Raw genomic sequence first — 24,815 nt, 5'->3', positions numbered from 1 at the left:
TCCTGCCACGCTACTGAATTGCTGTATGAGTTCTAGCAATCTTGGGGTGGAGGCTTTTGGGTTTTCTATGTAGAGTATCATGTCATCGGCGAAGAGAGAGCGTTTGACTTCTTTGCCAATGTGAATGCCTTTAATGTCTTTTTGTTGTCTGATTGCTGAGGCTAGGACTTCCAGTACTATGTTGAATAGCAGTGGTGAGAGTGGACATGCCTGTCTTGTTCCTGATCTTAGGGGAAAGGCTCCCAGTGCTTCCCCGTTGAGAACGATATTTGCTGTGGGCTTTTCACAGATGGCTTTTAAGATGTTGAGGAATGTTCCCTCTATCCCTACACTCTGAAGAGTTTTGATCAGGAATGGATGCTGTATTTTGTCAAATGCTTTCTCTGCATCTATTGAAAGGATCATATGGTTCTTGTTTTTTCTCTTGTTGATATGATGAATCACACTGATTCTTTTACGAGTGTTGAACCAGCCTTGCATCATGGGGATAAATCCAATGTGGATATGGTGAATAATCTTCTTAATGTATTATTGTATTATTGGCTAGTATCTTGTTGAGAATTTTTGCATCCATGTTCATCAGGGATATTTTTTTTTAATTTTTTTATTTATTTATGGTAGTCACACACAGAGAGAGAGAGAGAGAGAGAGAGAGAGGCAGAAGACAAAGCAGAGGGAGAAGCAGGCTCCATGCACCGGGAGCCCATGGGATTCGATCCTGGGTCTCCAGGATCGCGCCCTGGGCCAAAGGCAGGCGCCAAACCGCTGCGCCACCCAGGGATCCCTCATCAGGGATATTGGTCTATAATTCTCCTTTTTTGGTGGGGCCTTTGTCTGGTTTTGAAATTAAGGTGATGCTGGCCTTATAGAATGATTTTGGAAGTACTCCATCTCTTTCTATCTTTCCAAACAGCTTTAATAGAATAAGTATGGTTTCTTCTTTAAACGTTTGATAGAATTCCCCAGGGAAGCCATCTGGCCCTGGACTTTTGTGTCTTGGGAGGTTTTTGATGACTGCTTCAATTTTTCCCTGGTTATTGGCCTGTTCAGATTTTCTATTTATTCCTTTTCCAGTTTAGGTAGTTTGTGGCTTTCCAAAAATGCACCCATTTCTTCTAGATTGCCTAATGTATTGGTGTATAGCTGTTCATAATATGTTTCTTTTTCACTTTCATTTTATTTATTTTTTTTAATTTATTTTTTATTGGTGTTCAATTTACCAACATACAGAATAACCTCCAGTGCCCGTCACCCATTCACTCCCACCCCCCGCCCTCCTCCCCTTCTACCACCCCTACTTTGTTTCCCAGAGTTAGCAGTCTTTACGTTCTGTCTCCCTTTCTGATATTTCCCACACATTTCTTCTCCCTTCCCTTATATTCCCTTTCACTATTATTTATATTCCCCACATGAATGAGAACATATAATGTTTGTCCTTCTCCGACTGACTTACTTCACTCAGCATAATACCCTCCAGTTCCATCCACGTTGAAGCAAATGGAGAGTATTTGTCATTTCTAATAGCTGAGTAATATTCCATTGTATACATAAACCACAACTTCTTTATCCACTCATCCTTCGATGGACACCGAGGCTCCTTCCACTGTTTGGCTATTGTGGACATTGCTGCTATAAACATCGGGGTGTAGGTGTCCCGGCGTTTCATTGCATCTGTATCTTTGGGGTAAATCCCCAACAGTGCAATTGCTGGTCGTAGGGCAGGTCTATTTTTAACTCTTTGAGGAACCTCCACACAGTTTTCCAGAGTGGCTGCACCAGTTCACATTCCCACCAACAGTGTAAGAGGGTTCCCCATTCTCTGCATCCTCTCCAACATTTGTGGTTTCCTGCCTTGTTAATTTGCCCCATTCTCACTGGTGGGAGGTGGCATCTCATTGTGGTTTTGATTTGTACTTCCCTGATGGCAAGTGATGCCAAGCATGTTCTCATGTGCATGTTGGCCATGTCTATGTCTTCCTCTGTGAGATTTCTGTTCATGTCTTTTGCCCATTTCATGATTGGATTGTTGGTTTCTTTGGTGTTGAGTTTAATAAGTTCTTTATAGATCTTGTAAACTAGCCCTTTATCTGATATGTCATTTGCAAATATCTTCTCCCATTCTGTAGGTTGTCTTTTAGTTTTGTTGACTGTATCCTTTGATGTGCAAAAGCTTCTTATCTTGATGAAGTCCCAATAGTTCATTTTTGCTTTTGTTTCTTTTGCCTTCATAGATGGATCTTGCAAGAAGTTATTGTGGCCGATTTCAAAAAGGGTGTTGCCTGTGTTCTCCTCTAGGATTTTGATGGAGTCTTGTCTCACATTTAGATCTTTCATCCATTTTGAGTTTATCTTTGTGTATGGTGCAAGAGAGTGGTCTAGTTTCATTCTTCTGCATGTGGCTGTCCAATTTTCCCAGCACCATTTATTGAAGAGACTGTCTTTCTTCCAATGGATAGTCTTTCCTCCTTTATCGAATATTAGTTGACCCTAAAGTTGAGGGTCCACTTCTGGGTTCTCTATTCTGTTACATTGATCTATGTGTCTGTTTTTGTGCCAGAACCACACTGTCTTGATGACCATAGCTTTGTAGTACAACCTGAACTCTGGCATTGGGATGGCCCCAGCTATGGTTTTCTTTTTTAAAATTCCCCTGGCTATTCGGGGTCTTCTCTGATTCCACACAAATCTTAAAATAATTTGTTCCAACTCTCTGAAGAAAGTCCATGGTATTTTGATAGGGATTGCATTAAACGTGTATATTGCCCTGGGTAACATTGACATTTTCACAATATTAATTCTGCCAATCCATGAGCATGGAATATTTTTCCATCTGTTTGTGTCTTCCTCAATTTTTTTCAGAAGTGTTCTATAGTTTTTAGGGTATGGATCCTTTACCTCTTTGGTTAGGTTTATTCCTAGGGTCTTATGCTTTTCGGTGCAATTGTAAATGGGATTGACTCCTTAATTTCTCTTTCTTCAGTCTCATTGTTAGTGTATAGAAATGCCACTGATTTCTGGGCATTGATTTTGTATCCTGCCACGCTACTGAATTGCTGTATGAGTTCTAGCAGTCTTGGGGTGGAGGCTTTTGGGTTTTCTATGTAGAGTATCATGTCATCGGCGAAGAGGGAGAGTTTGACTTCTTCTTTGCCAATGTGAATGCCTTTAATGTCTTTTTGTTGTCTGATTGCTGAGGCTAGGACTTCCAATACTATGTTGAATAGCAGTGGTGACAGTGGACATCCCTGTCTTGTTCCTGATCTTAGGGGAAAGGCTCCCAGTGCTTCCCCATTGAGAATGATATTTGCTGTGGGCTTTTCATAGATGGCTTTTAAGATGTTGAGGAATGTTCCCTCTATCCCTACACTCTGAAGAGTTTTGATCAGGAATGGATGCTGTATTTTGTCAAATGCTTTCTCTGCATCTAATGAGAGGATCATATGGTTCTTGGTTTTTCTCTTGCTGATATGATGAATCACATTGAATGTTTTACGAGTGTTGAACCAGCCTTGTGTCCCAGGAATAAATCCTACTTGGTCATGGTGAATAATTTTCTTAATGTACTGTTGGATCCGATTGGCTAGTAACTTGTTGAGAATTTTTGCATCCATGTTCATCAGGGATATTGGTCTGTAATTCTCCTTTTTGGTGGGGTCTTTGTCTGGTTTTGGAATTAAGGTGATGCTGGCCTCATAGAACGAATTTGGAAGTACTCCATCTCTTTCTATCTTTCCAAACAGCTTTAGTAGAATAGGTATGGTTTCTTCTTTAAATGTTTGATAGAATTCCCCTGGGAAGCCATCTGGCCCTGGACTTTTGTGTCTTGGGAGGTTTTTGATGACTGCTTCAATTTCCTCCCTGGTTATTGGCCTGTTCAGGTTTTCTATTTCTTCCTGTTCCAGTTTTGGTAGTTTGTGGCTTTCCAAGAATGCGTCCATTTCTTTTAGATTGCCTAATTTATTGGCGTATAGCTGTTCATAATATGTTTTTAAAATCGTTTGTATTTCCTTGGTGTTGGTAGTGATCTCTCCTTTCTCATTTATGATTTTATTAATTTGAGTCTTCTCTCTCTTCTTTTGAATAAGGCTGGCTAATGGTTTAACTATCTTATTAATTCTTTCAAAGAACCAACTCCTGGTTTTGTTGATCTGTTCCACAGTTCTTCTGGTCTCTATTTCATTGAGTTCTGCTAGAATTTTTAATTCTCTTCTTCTGCTGGGTGTAGGATCTATTTGCTGTTTTTTCTCTAGCTCCTTTATGTGTAAGGTTAGCTTTTGTATTTGAGTTCTTTCCAGTTTTTGAATGGATGCTTGTATTGCGATGTATTTCCCCCTCAGGACTGCTTTTGCTGCATCCCAAAGATTTTGAATGGTTTTATCTTCATTCCCATTAGTTTCCATGAGTCTTTTTAATTCTTCCTTAATTTCCTGGTTGACCCTTTCATCTTTTAGCAGGATGGTCCTTAACCTCCATGTGTTTGAAATCCTTCCAAACTTCTTGTTGTGATTTAGTTCTAATTTCAAGGCATTATGGTCTGAGAATAGGCAGGGGAAGATCCCAATCTTTTGGTATCAGTTCAGACCCGATTTGTGACCCAGTATGTGGTCTATTCTGGAGAAAGTTCCATGTGCACTTGAGAAGAATGTGTATTCAGTTGAGTTTGGATGTAAAGTTCTGTAGATATCTGTGAAATCCATCTGGTCGAGTGTATCATTTAAAGCTCTTGTTTCTTTGGAGATGTTGTGCTTAGAAAACCTATTGAGTGTAGAAAGTGCTAGATTGAAGTCACCAAATATAAGTGTATTATTATCTAAGTATGTCTTAACTTTGGTTATTAATTGATTGATATATTTGGCAGCTCCCACATTCGGGGCATATATATTGAGGATTGTTAAGTCCTCTTGTTGGATAGATCCTTTAAGTATGATATGGTGTCCCTCTTCATCTCTCACTACAGTCTTCGGGGTAAATTTTAGTTTATCTGATATAAGGATGGCTACCCCTGCTTTCTTTTGAGAACCATTTGAATGGTAAATTGTTCTCCAACCTTTTATTTTCAGGTCGTAGGTGTCCTTATGTCTAAAATGAGTCTCCTGTAGACAGCAAATAGATGGGTCCTGCTTTTTTATCCAGTCTGAAACCCTGCGCCTTTGGATGGGGTCATCAAGCCCGTTCACGTTCAGAGTTACCTTTGAAAGATATGAGTTTAGTGTCATCATGATACCTATTCAGCCCCGTTTTTGTGGATTGTTCCATTGGACTTCTTCTTAAAAGGGAATTTTAAGAGTCCCCCTTAAAATTTCTTGCAGAGCTGGTTTGGAGGTCACATATTCTTTCAGTTCCTGCCTGTCTTGGAAGCTCTTTATCTCTCCTTCCATTCTGAATGAGAGCCTTGCTGGATAAGGTATTCTTCGCTGCATGTTCTTCTCATTTAGGACCTTGAATATATCCTGCCAGCCCTTTCTGGCCTGCCAGGTCTCTGTGGAGAGGTCTGCTGTTACCCTAATACTCCTCCCCATAAAAGTCAGGGATCTCTTGTCTCTTGCTGCTTTAAGGATCTTCTCTTTATCTTTGGAATTTGCAAGCTTAATTATTAAATGTCGAGGTGTTGAACGGTTTTTATTGATTTTAGGGGGGGATCTCTCTATTTCTTGGATCTGAATGCCTGTTTCCCTTCCCAGATTAGGAATTTTTCAGCTATTATTTGTTCAAATATGTATTTCGGACCTCTGTCCCTTTCGGCGCCCTTGGGAACCTCAATTAAATGCATATTTTTCTTCCTCAGGCTGTCACTTATTTCCTTTAATCTATCCTCATGATCTTTTAATTTTTTGTCTCTCTTTTCCTCAGTTTCCCTCTTTGTATCAACTTGTCTCTATGTCACTCCCTCGTTCTTCCACCTCTTAACCCTCATTGTTAGGACCTCTAGTTTGGATTGCATCTCATTTAATTGATCTTTAATTTCTGCCTGATTAGCTCTAAATTCTGCAGTCATGAAGTCTCTTGAGTCCTTTATGCTTTTTTTCTGGAGCCACCAGTAGCTTTATAATAGTGCTTCTGAATTGGCTTTCTGACACTGAATTGTAATCCAAATTTTGCAACTCTGTGGGAGAGAGGACTGTTTCTGATTCTTTCTTTTGAGGTGAGGTTTTCCTTCTAATCATTTTGTTCAGTGCAGAGTGTCCAAAAACAAGTTGCATTGGGAAAAGGAGAAAAAGAGAGAAGAGAAAGAAAAAAAGAAAAAGAAAAAAGAGAGGAAAAAAAAGAGAAGCAAAGAAAAAAAGAAAAAAAAAGGTGGGGGGAAGCAAACAGAAATCAGAAAACAAAAAACAAGGGGGAGTATCCTCTGATTCTATATACTGTAAATCCCTGGACTTCCCCTGGAACTTTCCAGTGCTGCTTGGTCAATAATTTGTTTTTCCCCTGTTGGTCTAGTTGGTCCTCTGGGAGAGGAGCCTGCTGTGCTGATTTTCAGGTTTTAGCACTTGGGGGAGTTGCTCAGCCCTCTGCCTGGTGCAGGGCTCAGTGAAAGATGTTTAAGCTGCTTATCCGGTGAGGCCACTGTGAGGCTCAGTGGGGGTTGTGTACCCCGTGATGCCCCAGGAGGAAGAACCGCAGTGGCGGAGGCCAGCTCTGGAGCCCTGGAGTCAGCTCCCGCAGTAGCTACAGAGCTCCCGGTCTGCAGGGCCTGGAGGCTCCGGGGCGGGGCCGCTGATCTGCTCAGCTCCGGGCAGGAGTGTCCTTGCTGTCCTTGGCCCTCCCGGCCTCTGCCTGTCCCCCGGGGGAGGCTGGATCCTGGTCTGTGTCCCCGGCACCCTGGGCTCCCGGGCCTGTGCTTTTGGGTTCATGCTCCCGGGCCGCCCAGCACCCGCCCCCCTCCCCCAGCCTCCGCCCCAGCCCCTCCGAGCTGCTCCGGGTCCCGCCGTGCGCTGCAGCCCTTAGGGAGCTCGGCGCACTCTCCCGGGGCGCAGGTGTCTGTTAGTGTCCCCGGGAGCCGAGGGCACCCCCGCCCTCCTGGGTCCTGCTCCACCTCCCTGCGAGCCCCTTTCCCCCAGGAAGGTCGGTGCAGCTCCTGCTCCTCCGGGACGGGGCTCTCCTGTCCTGGGGACACTCGCCCCGGCCTCAGCCCGGCTCCTCGCGGGGCCCCTCCCCCTTGGAGGCCTTTGTTTCTTTACTTCTTTTTCCCCGTCTTCCTACCTTGATAGAAGCGCGAACTCTTCTCACTGTAGCGTTCCAGCTGTTCTCTCATTAAATTTCAGGCCGAATTCGTAGATTTTCAGGATGATTTGAAGGTTTCTAGGTAATTTGGTGGGGACAGGTGACTTGGTGACCCTACTCTTCCGCCATCTTGCCATCTTAAGTTTTACTTAAACTTAAATGTAAATAAATGAAGATGAAATAAAATAGAAAAACTAGGGCAGCCCTGGTGGCTCTGCAGTTTAGCGGTACAGCCTGGAACATAGGTGCCGGGACTCTCGGGAGGCCGGCGACGGCCCGCGCCACAGGTGGCATCCGGGGCGGGGCCTGCGCGCCAGTCGGGCGGCGGGGGCGTGGCCTGGGCTCCGCGGCGGGGGCCTGGCCCCTCCCCAGATGCCTCCGCGCGCCCGCCGCCCTCCAGCGCGCCAGGCCTTCCCGAGCGCCCAGTGCGCAGGCGCCGGCGGGGGGCTCCGAGCGTGCGCCGAGATGGAGCGCGGTCGGAGCGCGCGGCGGCGGTTGCCCCGCGGACTGACGGGAGGTCGGGCCGCCCGCCGTGTCGCCCTGCGCCTGCTGAACTCCGAGCGCCCGAGGATGTCAGCGCTGAGGAAGGTGCGAGCCGCGGGGCCGTGGCCGGGTCGTGCTGCGCGGCGGCCTCGTCCCTCGCCGGCGGGGGTTCCCCGACCCTGCGCTCCCGGGGCGTGGGTGCGGCGCGGGCTGTGCGGGGCGGACGGGCGGGCTGGGGGAGCTGCGGGGCCTGAGGAGGGGGCGGCGTCCGGCTCCCGCGGGGCAGCGGCGAGGGAACACGGAAGCGGCTCGGGTTTGGGGCAGCGCCAGCGGCAGGACGGACGGTCCCTGGACGGCTCGGGAGCCTCCGGCCACACGGCCCGCCGCACCTGCTGCCGGTCCGTCCAACGGATGCGGGGCGCCGAGGCACGTGTGGAGCCGCGCGCTAACTTAGCGGCGCCCTGGCACCGGCCGCGCGGGCGGCGCTGGGACCGCGGGGCTGCCGGCGAGTGGCACGCGCCCCGGGTTACCCGCCGCCTCTGGCGCGCCGCACAGGTGGCATCCGGGGCGGGGCCTGCGCGGCGGCGGCGGCGGCGGCGGCGGGCGGCGGGGCGGCGCGTGCTGGGCCGCGGCGGTCCTGGCCCCTCCCCAGATGCCTCCGCCGCCCCCCAGCGCGCCAGGTCTCCCGAGCGCCCAGTGCGCAGGCGCCGGCGAGGGGCTCCGAGCGAGCGTGCGCCGGGCTGGGTACCGTGACTAAGGCCATGTCGCTCTGCGCCCGAGGATGTCTGCGCTGAGGAAGGTGCGAGCCGCGGGCGGGGCGCGGGCAAGGACCCCGAGCAGCGGGGCGCACGGTCGCGGGCTGCGCGGCGGCCTCGTCCCTCGCCGGCGGGGGTTCCCGGACCCTGCGCTCCCGGGGCGTGGGTGCGGCGCGGCCTGCGCTGGGCTGGTTTTCATGATCTCCTAGGACTTATCTGTTGCTTTAAAAAATTTTTTCCTTGTTTATGATTTTAAAAAGCCATAGTTTAAATATCGGGCCCGTATAATTAAAAAAAAATCGATCATCTTCAGAAGTTGATTTTCTTACCTGTGTTTTCTATTTTATTTGTAAAAGATTTTACTTACTGATTTGTGAGAGACAGAGAGAGGCAGAGACACAGAGGGAGAAGCAGGCTCCCCATAGGAAGCCCAGTGTGGGGCTGGATCCTGGGCCAGAATCACGCCCTGAGCCAAAGTTAGTCGCTCAGCTTCTCAATCACCCAGGTGTCCCTGTGTTTTCTATTTTAATTTAGATAATAAGGCGTATGTCATCAATCTCGAAGTGATTTGCTATTTGGTTAGTCCCCCAGACTCCTTTCAGGTTTTATCCACAGATTAGAAATTATAGGGATCTTTCACTTTATGTGTTTTATGCGGATGCTTATTCCTCTGCTTCTCTTGGTTCTTCATTAGAGAACCAAACTTTTTGAAGTGAAGTTGAGTAAAGGTATAGACAGAATTCTAGTAAGGGGCAATTGCCACTTGAGGAAGTCTTAAAAGTCACTTTATTATTTTTTAAAGCGTTTTTTTTTTTTTTAAGATTTTAATTATTCATAAGAGAGACACAGAGACAGTCAGACACAGGCAGAGGGAGAAGCAGGCTCCATGCAGGGAGCCCACAGTGGGACTTGATCCTGGTCTCCAGGATCAAGCCCTGGCCCAAAGGCAGTGCTAAACTGCTGGGCCACCCGGGCTGCCCAATTTTTAAAACGTTTTTATCAGGGACGCCTGGGTGGCTCAGTGCTGAAGCGTCAGCCTTCAGCCCAGGGTGTGATCCTGGAGTCCTGGGATCGAGTCCCACTTTGGGCTGCCTGCATGGAGCCTGCTTCTCTTTCTGCCTATGTCTGCCTCTCTCTTCTCTGTCTCATGAATAAATAAAATCTTTAAAAAATTCATCAAATGCCTCTTTTGTGCCAACCACAGGACTATGTGCCTTGTTCCCTTGCATTCTTATAACAATCACATTAACCACCACTTTTCCTCTTGCTTTAACTGTACTTTGAGATAACTGTGGATTCATGTGTTGAAAGACGTAATACAGATCTCGTGTACCCTTGACCCTGCTTCCTCCAGTGGTGACATCTCGCATAGTTATGGTAACCACGTGGGTACATCGTCACTGATGCAGCCCCTTAGGCTTTTTCAGATTTTACCTGTATTATATGCACACACTTGTGTATGTGCATACGTTTGTGTATTTTTTCCTGTCCAGTTTACTACATGTGTAGATTACCGTTTCTTTTGAACATATGATGGAAAGAAGGCTGAGGTAAGTTATGGGAGGTAAATGAAGTATAGACCTTGTTTGAATCTAGGTCTGTTTGACTCAGAGTTTTGATTTTTCAATAGCAGTAGTGATGGGCACTCCTGGGTGATGCAGTGGGTTGAGTGTCTGACTCTTGGTCTCAGCTCCAACCATGATCAGGGTCATGATTTGGAGCTTTGTGTCAAGCTCCATGCTGAGCGTGGAGTCTGCTTAAGATTCTGTCTCCCTCCCAGGATCGAATCCCACGTCGGGCTCCTGGTGCATGGAGCCTCCTTCTCCCTCTGCCTATGTCTCTGCCTCTCTCTCTCTCTCTCTCTCTGTCTCTCTGTGTGACTATCATAAAAAAAAAAAAAAAAAAAAAAAGATTCTGTCTCCCTCTGCCCCTGTCCCCTGCCTCTCTGTAAAATAATCTTAAAAGAAATAACAGTCCTGATGAATAACAGTAATAATAACAACAATAGCTGAAGCTCACCGAGTTACATATGAAATAGACTATTTACCATGTGCCGGGGCTGTTCTAATATATTACCTCAGTTAACGCCCCCCCCCCCCCAAGAACTATACCTCATAAATTATGTTATAGTTGAACTAGTATTATTGATTAAACTAACCATATTTCCCAGGAACAAGGAATTCCCTTTATTGCTCCTGAAATCAATAATAAAATACTGAAATTCTACCTCCTTTTTACATAATGTTCAATTTGAACCTCTGACCTTAACCACTGATCTTGGCAATTGTCGTGTTTTTGAAGGTGTGTGTATCTGTGTATGTGTAAAGTGAGACCTGTATTATTATACATCGAATTATGTTGAGACACCTTACAGATAGTTTAATGAAATCATAAATAAGAGCTAGCTTAGGCACGATGCCAGGTTTTTAAGGGAATAAGTGTAAATCATCAAGAATACTTAAGAATGTAATAGGGAGACATTTTCTTCCCCCTAAAGTAGAATAGATCTTTTTGGCCACATGCAGTCCCAGGAATGTTTGAGTTTAACGTCTCAAGTTACAGATCCAGCTTTCCAAGGGAAAGCGAATACATTTGGTGAATGATCACTGATTATCAGAATATGATAATACTTTAGGAAGATAATAGATATACTAATCAGCAGGCCATAATTTACTATTCTTTGCTAGTTACATATCTTGTAAAGCTGTCCCTGTGATGAACAGCAGCACTTCAGAGCAGGAGTAACAACACGCTCCTGTGTCGTAGATCCCAGGAGGTTTCGGTGCTCTTGTAGACAGCAGACAGAAATAAAAGGAAGTTTCTCCTTTTTACCTCGTATAATCCCACTGGAAAGTGAAATGTGTGCTGAGAGTTGATACTGACTTCTTCTAGGTTACCTCCCTGAAGAGGCCCCAGGCAGGCACTGTCGTAACAGTTCTTGAACAGGAGTCTGATGGCCCCCAAAGGAGGTGGAGGGTTTCTGCAACAGGCTACTGGTGGAATAGGGCGCTACTGTCTAGCCCCAGGAAGCTTCTAGTGAGGAGGGCCCCTAGGAACCTGCATCCTTTTTCTTAACGCTTTCAGAGGGTACGGCATACGCCCAGATTGGAGTTAAAGGTAAACTCAGTTCTGTGTAGCTTGTGGTTGTTTTTGAGAAATGAGCAGCTACAAGAAAGCAACACCACGTATGGCTTAATAGGCCTTAGCTTTTTGGAACTTGAATTTGGATGTAGATAACGGAAATGGTTTTGAAGCTATATATCATTAGGAACTCTTTGGAAACCACAAAACCTTTTTAATGGGCCACTCTATCAATTTTCTGCTCTTCTAAGGAAGTTTTTCCTATTCATGACTCATTTTGCTCTTCGGCTAACACTGAGGGAAATGTAGTGACAATTTAGTTTTCTTCTTCCTTTGAAAGCTTGTACACGTTTTCTGTCTCGGGTTGTGTCCACTTGGATGCCTGGAGAATGTTGACAAACAAGAGGTTAGGCTAGCCTGTTGATGCTGCATATTTGTTTCGGCTTTAAAAATCAAAAAGGTTCCTTTGCTTTCTCAGAGAAGCATTCTGCTTGATGGCCCAGAATACTGATCCAGTAAAAACGACATGTTCCAGCCATCCTTCACACACACCTTAAGTGAAATTAATGAGATCACTCTACGATTACGCTTTGTGTTTTATTTTCACTTTCTAGGTCTGTATGAGCTGTTGGCTCTTGTGCCAGGCCAGCTGGGGCCACGTGTGGACAGCCAGGAAGACCTGACCTTCCTCTGGGATATGTTTGGTGAGAAAATCCTGCATTCACTGGTAAAGGTAAAACCATGCTGATGTCAGATTCTCTTGGTGGGAAAACATATGGAAAAATATTTTGAGCACCATCTCATAAACCAGAGATCAAATTGTTGCCTTCTGCAAAGCAGAACAAATCAGCCTTGTTCCACTTCCCTGATAGGCATGGAAGTTGTTAAAGATTCTACCAAAAATACCTAGAATATTTCCCTTAATGGTGGTGATCTGGCTGTGTGCACTAATGAAGCCAACGTGTGCCTGCCCTTGTTTAGACGAAGAATATGAAATAATAGCAGGAAGGTTTAGGCTCCTAATGGACAATATTCATGAGCTGGAATTTAACTTGAGTAGATGAATGGTCACATAAAAATTAGAAGGAATATATTTTCTGACGTTAAGGATGGCAGCAGTTCATAGCCACATTAATTTAAAAAAATTACCTTTCCATATAAATCTTAAGATAATTTGTTCCAGCTCTCTGAAGAAAGTCCATGGTATTTTGATAGGGATTGCATTAAATGTGTAAATTGCCCTAGGTAGCATTTAGATTTTCAATATATTAATTCTTCCAATCCAACACCATGGAGTATTTTTCCATCTCTTTGTGTCTTCCTCAATTTCTTTCAGAAGTGTTCTGTAGTTTTTAGGGTATAGATCCTTTACTTCTTTGGTTAAGTTTATTCCTAGGTATCTTAGGCTTTTGGGTGCAATTGTAAATGGGATTGACTCCTTAATTTCTCTTTCTTCAGTCTCATTGGTAGTGTATAGAAATGCCACTGACTTCTGGGCATTGATTTTGTATCCTGCCACACTGCCGAATTGCTGTATGAGTTCTAGCAATCTTGGGGTGGAGTCTTTTGGGTTTTCTATGTAGAGTATCATGTCATCGGCGAAGAGGGAGAGTTTGACTTCTTTGCCAGTGTGAATGCCTTTTCTGTCTTTTGTTGTCTGATTGCTGGGACTAGGGCTTCTAGTACTATGTTGAATAGCAGTAGTGAGAGTGGACATCCCTGTCTTGTTCTTGATCTTAGGGGAAAGGCTCCTAGTGTTTCCCATTGATAATGATATTTGCTGTGGGCTTTTCATAGGTGGCTTTTAAAATGCTGAGGCATGTTCCCCCTATCCCTACACTCTGAAGAGTTTTGATCAGGAATGGATGCTGTATTTTGTCAAATGCTTTCTCTGCATCTAATGAGAGGATCATATGGTTCTTGGTTTTTCTCTTGCTGATATGATGAATCACATTGATTGTTTTACGAGTGTTGAACCAGCCTTGTGTCCGAGGATAAATCCTACTTGGTCATGGTGAATAATTTTCTTAATGTATTGTTGGATCCTATTGGCTAGTATCTTGTTGAAAATTTTTGCATCTATATTCATCAGGGATATTGGTCTATAATTAATTCTCCTTTTTGGTGGGGTCTTTGTCTGGTTTTGGAATTAAGGTGATGCTGGCCTCATAGAACGAATTTGGAAGTACTCCATCTGTTTCTATCTTTCCAAACAGCTTTAGAAGAATAGGTATGGTTTCTTCTTTAAACGTTTGATAGAATTCCCCAGCGAAGCCATCTGGCCCTGGACTTTTGTGTCTTGGGAGGTTTTTGATGACTGCTTCAATTTCCTCCCTGGTTATTGGCCTCTTCAGGTTTTCTATTTCTTCCTGTTCCAGTTTTGGTAGTTTGTGGCTTTCTAGGAATGCGTCCATTTCTTCTAGATTGCCTAATTTATTTGCGTATAGCTGTTCATAATATGTTTTTATTTATTTTATTTTTTTAAGGATTTATTTATTTATGATAGACATAGAGAGAGAGAGAGGCAGAGACACAGGAGGAGGGAGAAGCAGGCTCCATGCCAGAAGCCTGACGTGGGACTCGATCCCAGGAGTCCAGGATCGTGCCCTGGGCCAAAGGCAGGCGCCAAACCTCTGAGCCACCCAAGGATCCCCCATAATATGTTTTTAAAATCGTTTGTATTTCCTTGGTGTTGGTAGTGGTCTCTCCTTTCTCATTCATAATTTTATTAATTTGAGTCTTCTCCATCTTTTTTTAATAGGGCTGGCTAATGGTTTATCTATCTTATTAATTCTTTCAAAGAACCAACTCCTGGTTCTGTTGATCTGTTCCACAGTTCTTCTGGTCTCGATTTCGTTGAATTGTGCTCAAATCTTTATTAACTCTCTTTTTCTGCTGGGTGTAGGATGTATTTGCTATTTTTTCTCTAGCTCCTGTATGTGTAAGGTTAGATTTTGTATTTGGTTCTTTCCAGTTTTTGAATGGATGTTTGTATTGCGATGCATTTCCCCCTTAGGACTGCTTTTGCTGCATCCCAAAGATTTTGAACGGTTGTATCTTCATTCTCATTAGTTTCCATGAATCTTTTTAATTCTTCCTTAGTTTCCTGGTTGACCCTTTCATCTTTTAGCAGGATGGTCCTTAACCTCCACGTGTTTGAGGTCCTTCCAAACTTCTTGTTGTGATTTAGTTCTAATTTCAAGGCATTATGGTCTGAGAATATGCAGGGGACGATCCCAATCTTTTGGTATCGGTTCAGACCCGATTTGTGACCCAGTATATGGTCTATTCTGAGAGAAGTTCCATGTGTACTTGAGAAGAATGTGTATTCAATTGAGTTTGGGTGTAAAGTTCTGTAGATATCTGTGAAATCCATCTGGTCCAGTGTGTCATTTAAAGCTCTCGTTTCTTTGGAGATGTTGTGCTTAGAAGACCTATCGAGTATAGAAAGAGCTAGATTGAAGTCACCAAGTATAAGTGTATTATTATCTAAGTATTTCTTCACTTTGGTTATTAATTGATTTAAATATTTGGCAGCTCCCACATTCGGGGCATATTTATTGAGGATTGTTAAGTCCTCTTGTTGGATAGATCTTTTAAGTATGAGATAGTGTCCCTCTTCATCTCTCACTACAGTCTTTGGGGTAAATTTTAGTTTATCTGATATAAGAATGGCTACCCCTTTCTTTTGAAGACCATTTGAATGGTAAATGGTTCTCCACCCTTTTATTTTCAGGCTGTAGGTGTCCTTCTGTCTAAAATGAGTCTCTTGTAGACAGCAAATAGATGGGTCCTGCTTTTTTATCCAGTCTGACACCCTGTGCCTTTTGATGGGGTCATTTAGCCCGTTCACGTTCAGAGTTACTATTGAAAGGTATGAGTTTAGTGGCATCATGATATCTATTCAGTCCTTGTTTTTGTGGATTGTTCCACTGAACTTCTTAAAGGGCAATTTTAAGAGTCCCCCTTAAAATTTCTTGCAGAGCTGGTTTGGAGGTCACATATTCTTTCAGTTCCTGCCTGTCTTGGAAGCTCTTTATCTCTCCTTCCATTCTGAATGATATCCTTGCTGGATAAAGTATTCTTGGCTGCATGTTCTTCTCATTTAGGACCCTGAATATATCCTGCCAGCCCTTTCTGGCCTGCCAGGTCTCTGTGGAGAGGTCTGCTGTTACCCTAATACTCCACCCCATAAAAGTCAGGCATTTCTTGTCTCTTGCTGCTTTAAGGATCTTCTCTTTATCTTTGGAATTTGCAAGCTTCACTATTAAATGTTGTGGTGTTGAACGGTTTTTATTGATTTTAGGGGGGGATCTCTCTATTTCCTGGATCTGAATGCCTGTTTCCCTTCCCATATTAGGAAAGTTTTTAGCTGTGATTTGTTCAAATACATATTCTGGCCCTCTGTCCCTTCAGCGCCCTCGGGAATTCCAATTAAACGTAGGTTTTTGTTCTTCAGGTTGTCGTTTATTTCCCTTAGTCTATCCTAATGGTCTTTTAATTGTTGTCTCTTTTTTCCTCAGTTTCCCTCTTTTCCATCAACTTGTCTTCTATGTCACTCGTTCTTCCACCTCATTAACCCTCGTCATTAGGACTTCTAGTTTGGATTGCATCTCATTCAATTGATTTTTAATTTCTGCCTGATTGGATCTAAATTCTGCAGTCATGAAGTCTCTTGAGTCCTTTATGCTTTTTTCTAGAGCCACCAGTAGCTGTATAATAGTGCTTCTAAATTGGCTTTCTGACATTGAATTGTAATCCAGATTTTGTAACTCTGTGGGAGAGAGGACTGTTTCTGATTCTTTCTTTTGAGGTGAGGTTTTCCTTCTAGTCATTTTGCTCAGTGCAGAGTGGCCAAAAACAAGTTGTATTTGGAAAAGGAGAAAAAGAGAGGAGAGAAAGAAGGAAAGAAAAGAGAAAAAGGAAAAAGAAAAAAGGAAGAAAAGGGAAAAGAAAGAAAAAGGAAAAAAAGGGTGGGGGAAGCAAACAAATCAAAAAGTAAATAAAGAAGAAAAAAACACGGGGGGAGTATCTTCTGATTCTGTATACTTTAAGTCCCTTGACTTTCCCTGGAACTTGTCCATCTAGTTGGTCTTCTGGGGGAGTGGCCTGTTGTGCTGATTTTCGGGTGTTGGCACTTGGAGCTCTCTGCCCTCTGCCTGGTGTAGGGCTCAGTGGGGGTTGTTTACTCTGTGAGGCCCCAGGAGGAACATCATTATTGGCGGCGGCCAGCTCTGGAGCCCTGGATTCAGCTCCTGCAGTAACTAGGGAGCTCTCAGTCTGCAGTGCCTGGAGGCTCTGGGGATGGGCAGCTGATCTGCTCAGCTCCAGGCAGGAGCGTCCTTGCTGTTCTGGGCCCTCCCCGCCTCTGCCTGTCCGGGGGGAGGCCAGAACCTGGGTTGTGTCCTGGCGCCCAGTGCTCCCGGGCCTGTGCTGTTGGATTCACGCTCCAGGTGGCACAGCCCCCTTCCGCGGAGCCATCGCCCGAGGCCCTCCGAGCTGCTCCCAGAGTGGAGCAGCCCCCTCTGCACAGAGCCTCTTCCTCTGCGGGAGCCGCCTCTGAGCTGCTCCCTGGCCACGCAGCCCCCTCTCCGCGGAGCTACCGACCGAGCCCCCCTGAGCTGCTCCCTGGTCCAGCCATGCCGTGCTGCAGCCCTTTAGGGAGCTCGGTGCACTCTCCCCGGGGCGCAGTTGCTCTGTTACTATCCCAGGGAGCCTGAGGGCATCCCCTCACTCCTGGGGTCCTTCTCCAAATCCCTGCAAGACCTTTCCGCCCTGGAAGATTGGTGTAGCTCGTGCTTCTCCGGGCCAGAGCTCTCCTTTCCTGGGACACTCGCCCCAGCCTTAGCTCGGCTCCTCGCGGGGTCCCTCCCCTCTGGGTGCCTTTTGTTTCTTTATTCTCCCCCTCCCCCCCACCCCCCCCTGGCTTCCTACCTTGATAGAAGGGTGAACTCTTTCACTGTAGCATTCCAGCTGTTCTCTCTTTAAATCTCAGGCCGAATTCATAGATTTTCAGGATAATTTGAAGGTTATCTAGGTAATTTGGTGGGGACAGGTGATTTGGAGACCCTACTCTTCCGCTACCTTGTGCCTCCTCCAGAAGCTGTTTTTATACAAAGGAGATACGGAGGCAAAAAACAAGGTACATATCAACTTTTTTTTCTACAACATAGTTGACATTTTAGGTGTATATATATATATATATATATATATATATATATAGCTTCAAAAGGTTTTATTCTATATATATATACGTATATATGAACAGATCGACACCGACTTTTATACATCAGGTCCTGTCTCATGGAAACATCTCCAAAACCAAGGCAGGGAAAGGGAAAAGTAATGCATATAGAAAGGCTACATTCTGTCTGCCAGACGCCCTTCCACACCAGAGAGAAAATCTTCCCATTCATGCCTGGCACTACACGGTGCGTTCAGGGCCCACAAAGGATTGAAGGCCTAGCGGGGAGTGTGATGATGATGATGGCCGAATGCCGTGCAGGTAGGGGCTTAGGAAGTGGATGCTTCCGGGGATGAGTAGGAGATCGTGACCCAGAGGAGTAGAGTAGCTTGGGTGAGTGTTAAAGGAGGTGAAACTTGTGTCATGTTTCCTTTAAATTCCCAGAATTTGCATTCTGTTTCTTGGTGTAGTACTGACAGGGTATACAATGTAAAGAACAACCCTGTGCTACTCTTCTGCCCCGACACGGTGCTGAGAAAAGTGTTAAGGACAACAAGGGCAACACCTCAACGTTATGTGGCCTTTGAGGAGAATGTGTCGATAGAGAAGCTGCTTTTATACAAAGGAAATACAAAGGCCAAAAACAAGGTACACATCAACCTTTTTTTTTTGCAAGTAGTTGAGATTATAAATTATATATATCTATATCTATCTATATATATATTCAAAAGGTTTTATTCTATATATATGTACGTATTTATGAAGACATCGACACCGACTTTTATACATCAGGTCCTGTTATCATGGAAACAACTCCAAAACCAAGGCAGGGGTTGGGAAAGGGAAAAAGTAATGCATATAGAAAGGCTACATTCTGTCCGCTAGCCTCCCTTTCACACCAGAAAGAAAATCTTCCCATTCGTGCCTGGCAGTACATGGTGCGTTCAGGGCCCACAAAGGATTGAAGGCCTAGCAGGGAGTGTGGTGATGATGACGGCCGAATGTTGTGCCGGCAGGGGCTTAGGAAGTGGATGCTTCTGGGGATGAGTAGGAGACCGTGACCCAGAGGAGTAGAGTAGCTTCGGTGAGTGTAAATGGAGGTGAAATTTGTGTCATGTTTCCTTTGAATTCCCAGAATTTACTTTGTGCTTCTTGCTGTATTCCTGACAGGGTGTACAATGGAAAGAATAGGCATGTGCGACGATTCTGCCCTGACACGGTGCTTATCCAAATTTTATGGACAAGAACCACACCACTCTACATTCTGCGTCCTTTGAGGAGAATGTCTCAATAGAGAAGCTGTTTTTTACACAAAGCAAATTCAGACCCAAAAAACAAGGTACGTATCAACTTTTTGTTTACAAAGGAGTTGACATTATAAATATATATATAGCAGCAAAAGGTTTTATTCTCTCTCTCTCTCTATCTATCTATCTATCTATCTATATATATATATACACACACACACACACACATATATGAACACATCGACACCGAATTTTATACATCAGGTCCTGTCATCATGGAAACGACTCCAAAACCAAGGCAGGTGTAGGGAAGGAGAAAAGGAATGCATATAGAAAGGCAACATTCTGTGCGCTTGCCACCCTTAAACCATAGAAAGAAAATTGTCCCATTCATGCTTGGGAGTTGATGGTGCGCTCAGGATTGAAGGCCTAGAGGGGAGTGTGGTGATGATGATGGCCGAATGCTGTGCAGGGGCTTAGGAAATGGATGCTTCTGGGGATGAGTAGGAGACCGAAACCTAGAGGAGTAGAGTAGCTTGGGTGAGTGTCAAAGGGAGGTGAAACTTGTGGCATGTTTACTTTAAAATACCAGGGTTTATTTTGTGCTTCTTGGTGCAGTGCTGACAGGCTGCACAATGGAAAGACAGGCATGTGCAACTGTTCCGCACTGACACGGTGCTGAGACGAGTCTTCAGGACAACAAGAGCAACATCGCTCACCGTTATGCGGCCTTTGAGTAGAATGTGTCAATAGAGAATCTGTTTTTATACTAAGGAAATACAGAGGCCAAAAACAAGGTAATATCAACTTTTTTTTTTTTTTTACAAGTAGTTGAGATTATAAATTTCATAGATAGATACCTAAGGTTTTATTCTATATATATATATATATATATATATATGCATATTTATGAACACATCGACACCAACTTTTATACATCAGGTCCTGTCATCATGAAACAACTCCAAAACCAAGGCAGGGGGAGGGAAAGAGAAAAGTAATGCATATAGAAATCCAACAATCTGTCCGCTAGCTGCCCTTCCACCCCAGAACGAAAATCCCATTCGTGCCGGGCATTACTTGGTGCGTTCAGGGCCCACAAAGAATTGAAGGCCTAGAGGGGAGTGTGGATGATGATGGCGGAATGCTGTGCAGGGTTTAGAAATGGATGCTTCTGGGGAGTAGTAGGAGACTGTGACCCAGAGGAGTTAGAGTAGCTTGGGTAAGTGTAAATGGGAGGAGATAGCATCAGGTTGTAATAGGCCGTGGACGCTCTAGGCCCTAAGGTTCAGAAGATGAGAGCAAGGGGATCAGGTCGTGACATCCTACAGGGGGTATGTACTTGTGCTCGTAGCCACTCTGCCAGCCACGTACCAAGGTGAGGTCTCCCATTCCGCGGATTAGCTCCTGCTCAGCCTGTGTAGTTCCTTTTATTACTATTGTTTCATAACCTCTATAAACAACAGGGGGCTTGGACCCCTGGCCCTCGAGATCGAGTCACATGCTCTTCAGAGTGAGCCAGACAGGTAACCCGAGAATAACTATTTTTATGCCCATATTTGTGGATGAAAAACAGAATAATACTATCCGATGAATAAAAACAACATCAACTCTGGTTGATACAAGCTGTTTTCCATGAGGTGTAGATTAGCGATTCTGATATTGCTTCATGTGTACGCTGGAATTGAATGAGGAAATGGCATGGTGACAAGCAGGCTTCTCACTGTTGGGAGTGGGAAGTGACAAGGGAAGGAGGCTAAAACAATCCGTTTGTTAATGACTTAGAGTTAGTGACATCAGTAAGAATTCATCTTAAGGTCACTATAGTTACAGCTGATTGCGCAAAAAAGTGTTGACAATGTGTATTTTCTACATGAGTTAGTGTATATATATATGTATTTCTTTGTCAGATGAGAGGACATACAAGAAAGAACACTCTGGTAGCAATGTACAGACCATCACCCAGATCCTGGGATCAAATCTCACTGCGCAGTAAAAAGCATGAGGGCGGGCAGCCCAGGTGGCTCAGCGGTTTAGCGCTGCCTTCAGTCCAGGGCGTGATCCTGGGGATCCGGGATTGAGTCCCACGTCGGGCTCCCTGCATGGAGCCTGCTTTTCCCTCTCCCTGTGTCTTTGCCTCTCTGTGTGTCTCTCATGGATAAATAAATAAAATCTTAAAAGATGCAAACAAACAAAGGCAAGAGGGCTCCCTGGAGAAACGGTTGATTCCCAGGAATGGAGCATTGTAAAATGAGCCTGGGGCACCCGGCAGTTCCAAAATAAGTAACTGTTAAAATGAAACGAGCAAGCCCACATTGATGGGACCCAACTGAAATAGCTCCTTACAGCCAAAACTGGAACAGTGTGAACAACAAAATTAATTTAGTACTGGATTAGAGCGCCAAATACCAATAAATGTTCACCAGTCCATGCTGATATGAAGAAATGACTGAATAAATAGGAAAGAGAAAATATTCCAAATTTATTACAGAGATACTTTAACTTCTAAAGGAGGGTGAGCATAACACACTACTCTAGTGTGGCCTGCACATGGAGACCTCCTTCCAAACAATACAGTATGCAAAGAATGGGAAAAGAGAACAACTTTATAGTGGAGAAACCTGACAGAGACTATTTCACCCTGGGGACTAATAACAACAGTCACAAATCAAGTTGATTGTATGTACCCTTGATATGATAAAAATGGTGCTTTAGGTAGACAAATGCCAATAGAGGGGAATTCTACAACACACCTGACTAGTATGACTAAAAACTGTCAAGGTCACCAAAGACAAGGAAAGTCTGAGAAACCTTCACAGCTGAAAGGAGCCTAATGAGACAATGACAACTAAATGTAAGAGGAGATCCTGGAGTAAAAAAAAAAAAAAAAAAAAGGATATTAGCAGATTAGCAGAAAACTAAGAAAATCTGAATGAAGTATAGATTATAGTTAATAACAGTGTATCAATCAATATCAAGTCACTAACTGAAATGAATGTACCAATCTAAGGGAAGATGTTAGCGATCAGGGAAACAAGGTATAAGGCATACTGGAACTCTGTATTATCTTCATAATCTTTCTATAGATCTAAAATTGCTCCAAAAAATAAGGTCCATTAAAATTATTTTTTTTTAAAAAGCCAAGAAAGAAAAACCAAAACATATGTAATACTGGTGTACAAGAAAGAGGATATTACAAATTTATGTCTAAAGGATAAACTACTGGGTAGTAGCAGACTATCCTACTGAGTCTACTACTCAGTAGACTGAGTAGTCTATCCTTTAGTGATCTGGGGACTACTGGCTGTTCACATGGGAAATAAAATTGAATTACAGTTTCACTCCACATATAAATGACAGTTGGGCTAAAATTCAAGTATGTGAAAACAGTTTACACTATCAGAAGAAAATCTTAGAGAATAGCTTCATGATCTTGCAGTAGGTAGGAAAGCATAAGAAAAAAAGCATTAACCCTACAGAAAAGATTGATTTGTCCACATAAAAGTTACCAACTTCAATAAAAGAAATACCATTTAAGAAAAAAGAGGACAAATGGGTGGCCAGAAAAAAAATGGTGTTTCAACCTAAAATGCCCCATCATATACAAAACACAAAGAAATTGTGTAAAAAACATAAGAAACTGCTAATCAATAGAAAAATGGGAAAGGAGATGAATTAACAAATCATGGAACAAATGGCCATCAAACAAGTGGAAATAGGCTCAATAGGAGTAGTAATGCACATTTAACACTTAAGACGCCATGTTTTACCCCTCAGATGGATAAAAATGATAAAGGCTGATAATACCGAAGCTCAGAAAAATTACAAGAGAAAGATCTTTAGTGCACTGTCCACGGTCATCAAGTGCTTTAAACCCTCTGGAGGACAATTTTTTTTTTTTTAATTTTTTTTTTTATTTTTTTTTTTTTTTTTTTTATGATAGTCACACAGAGAGAGAGAGAGAGGCAGAGACATAGGCAGAAGGAGAAGCAGGCTCCATGCACTGGGAGCCCGACGTGGGATTCAATCCCGGGTCTCCAGGATCGCGCCCTGGGCCAAAGGCAGGCGCCAAACCGCTGCGCCACCCAGGGATCCCTGGAGGACAATTTGATAACATCCATTTAATATTTACATCTTTTCTTCCAAAATATTACAAAAGGGGCAAAGCTGGGGCTTTCATCAACAGAATTATGATTCTATAGTTCATTGAGCTGTGATATGATGGAAGAGGATGCCTTAGTTTAGAAGAATGACAGAGATACAGATGTATGTATAGAAAGGTTATCTAGACAGACACACACACACACACCATGGAAATACAGCTCTGACACATTACATGGTCTAGAAAGAAAGTTATAGAACAATCCACAGAGTAGGACAGAATCTGATTAAAAAGGAAACAAAAAGACATAGATTTCTGTATGTCCATCCCTATATATTTATTCATATCCATCTAGAAGTGCTCGATGCATTAAACAATATGTTTACGCACATCCCTATATAGGTGTTTAATGCACAGAACATTCTTGAAGGATACTCGTCAAACGGTGAAAGAAATGAGATTGGGGGCAGGGGAAAAACGGGTAAAGAATTCTTTTCCTTTTTTTATCTATGCATCTTTGACAATGTATTACTTGTGTAATTAAACTTTTTTTTTTTCTCCTTAGTGAAATAAGTAGAAAGGGGAAGAGGGAGAAATGGTATGTTTCACCCGGAAAGTATTTGAAAGCATTTTTGCTCCTGAGCACTATGTGCGTCGGAGTGGCCGCTCTCCTGCTGCATGAGGAGCATGCTCTCTCGCTCTGTACTCTGGAGACGACAGTGCCAAGCAACAGTACCTGGGGTAGAAGAATGACCCCTGACCTGTAAACTGCAGCTTGTCTGCAAGGAGCTACAGGGAACCATGAGCATCTCATGTGTGCACCATGCTTTTGGAACTTCCCTGAATGCAGTGACTCTTGGAGCAGGACTCAACCCTGGTTGGGACATACAGGTCAAAAATATCACCAAGCCAGGTGTGAGTCACACAGGCACTTTAGATTTGCACCAAGTGAGCCAGCTATGTGTGGAAAGTCCTTTTCAAATCTGAGTAGCCTCAGCTGTTTCCATGATGACCCTTCCACTGCCCCAGAAACTAGAAGTACTCCATTCTAATCATTCCTCGAGATAGATGTAAGCAATAATATTTTGCACTCCATTAAACTGGGGCAAATAGCATAGAACTTACTCATTATACAACTGTAGTTAATTTCCCAAACCACTATAGAAAGTTGAATCATTTATTTTATATACTAGAACACAATGTGGGACTATATAAAACCTAAAACGAAGAAAATATATATATTTTTTTTCTGAAGGACTGGCTTCCATGGTAATGTCTTGAGGAAAAAAAATAAGATTTCTCTGTATTTGAAAATCAAAATCACTTCTTACAGAAAACTAATCCTCAGTGGAAACAGTGGAAAAAAATCATAATTGATGGATAAAGATGAGACAAAACCTGCCAAAGATAAGTTATAGATATGCTTGAAAGAGCAAAGAATGAGATTTCCAAATTTGTCATTCAGCTTTGTTAAAATCATGGTGCTAGTCACTGCCCACACTGAGGACCTTCTCAGCTGCTTACACATGGCACTGGGGAAGCCAGATTCAGGACAGTCAATGCAACACACCGAATGTTATTTTTAGTCACACACTAAGCTACTTCTTTTGAGGGGCCTTAAAAATGCAAGGCATAGCTCTTCAAGCCCACTCACATTCTGTGTTGTTAGTTTCTCAAAGGGTCCATGAATTTACATTTTTAAAAAGTACTGGTTCTCAGGCCTATAAGTACAGAAAGCAAACTGA

The 24,815-nt window shown here is 43.8% G+C and overlaps 1 protein-coding gene across 1 annotated transcript in view; it reads left to right on the top strand.

The window, feature by feature from the left end:
• The window catches only part of LOC112670404 (uncharacterized), a 30,051-nt gene extending 5,861 nt beyond the window's left edge, over positions 1–24,190 (top strand). Inside the window, exons 2-7 of the mRNA XM_049096651.1 lie at positions 7,464–7,806; positions 12,152–12,270; positions 18,166–18,369; positions 18,892–19,060; positions 19,587–19,765; positions 23,636–24,190. Coding sequence (XP_048952608.1) covers positions 7,464–7,806; positions 12,152–12,270; positions 18,166–18,369; positions 18,892–18,912 — 687 coding nt within the window. The 3' untranslated portion in view covers positions 18,913–19,060; positions 19,587–19,765; positions 23,636–24,190. The remainder of the gene's footprint in view (positions 1–7,463; positions 7,807–12,151; positions 12,271–18,165; positions 18,370–18,891; positions 19,061–19,586; positions 19,766–23,635) is intronic.
• The last annotated feature ends 625 nt before the right edge of the window (positions 24,191–24,815 follow it).

The sequence above is a fragment of the Canis lupus genome, chromosome 2 (genome assembly GCF_003254725.2).
Source record: "Canis lupus dingo isolate Sandy chromosome 2, ASM325472v2, whole genome shotgun sequence".
Taxonomy (NCBI): Eukaryota; Metazoa; Chordata; class Mammalia; order Carnivora; family Canidae; genus Canis; species Canis lupus.
This window is presented reverse-complemented; position numbering and strand designations above follow the sequence as displayed.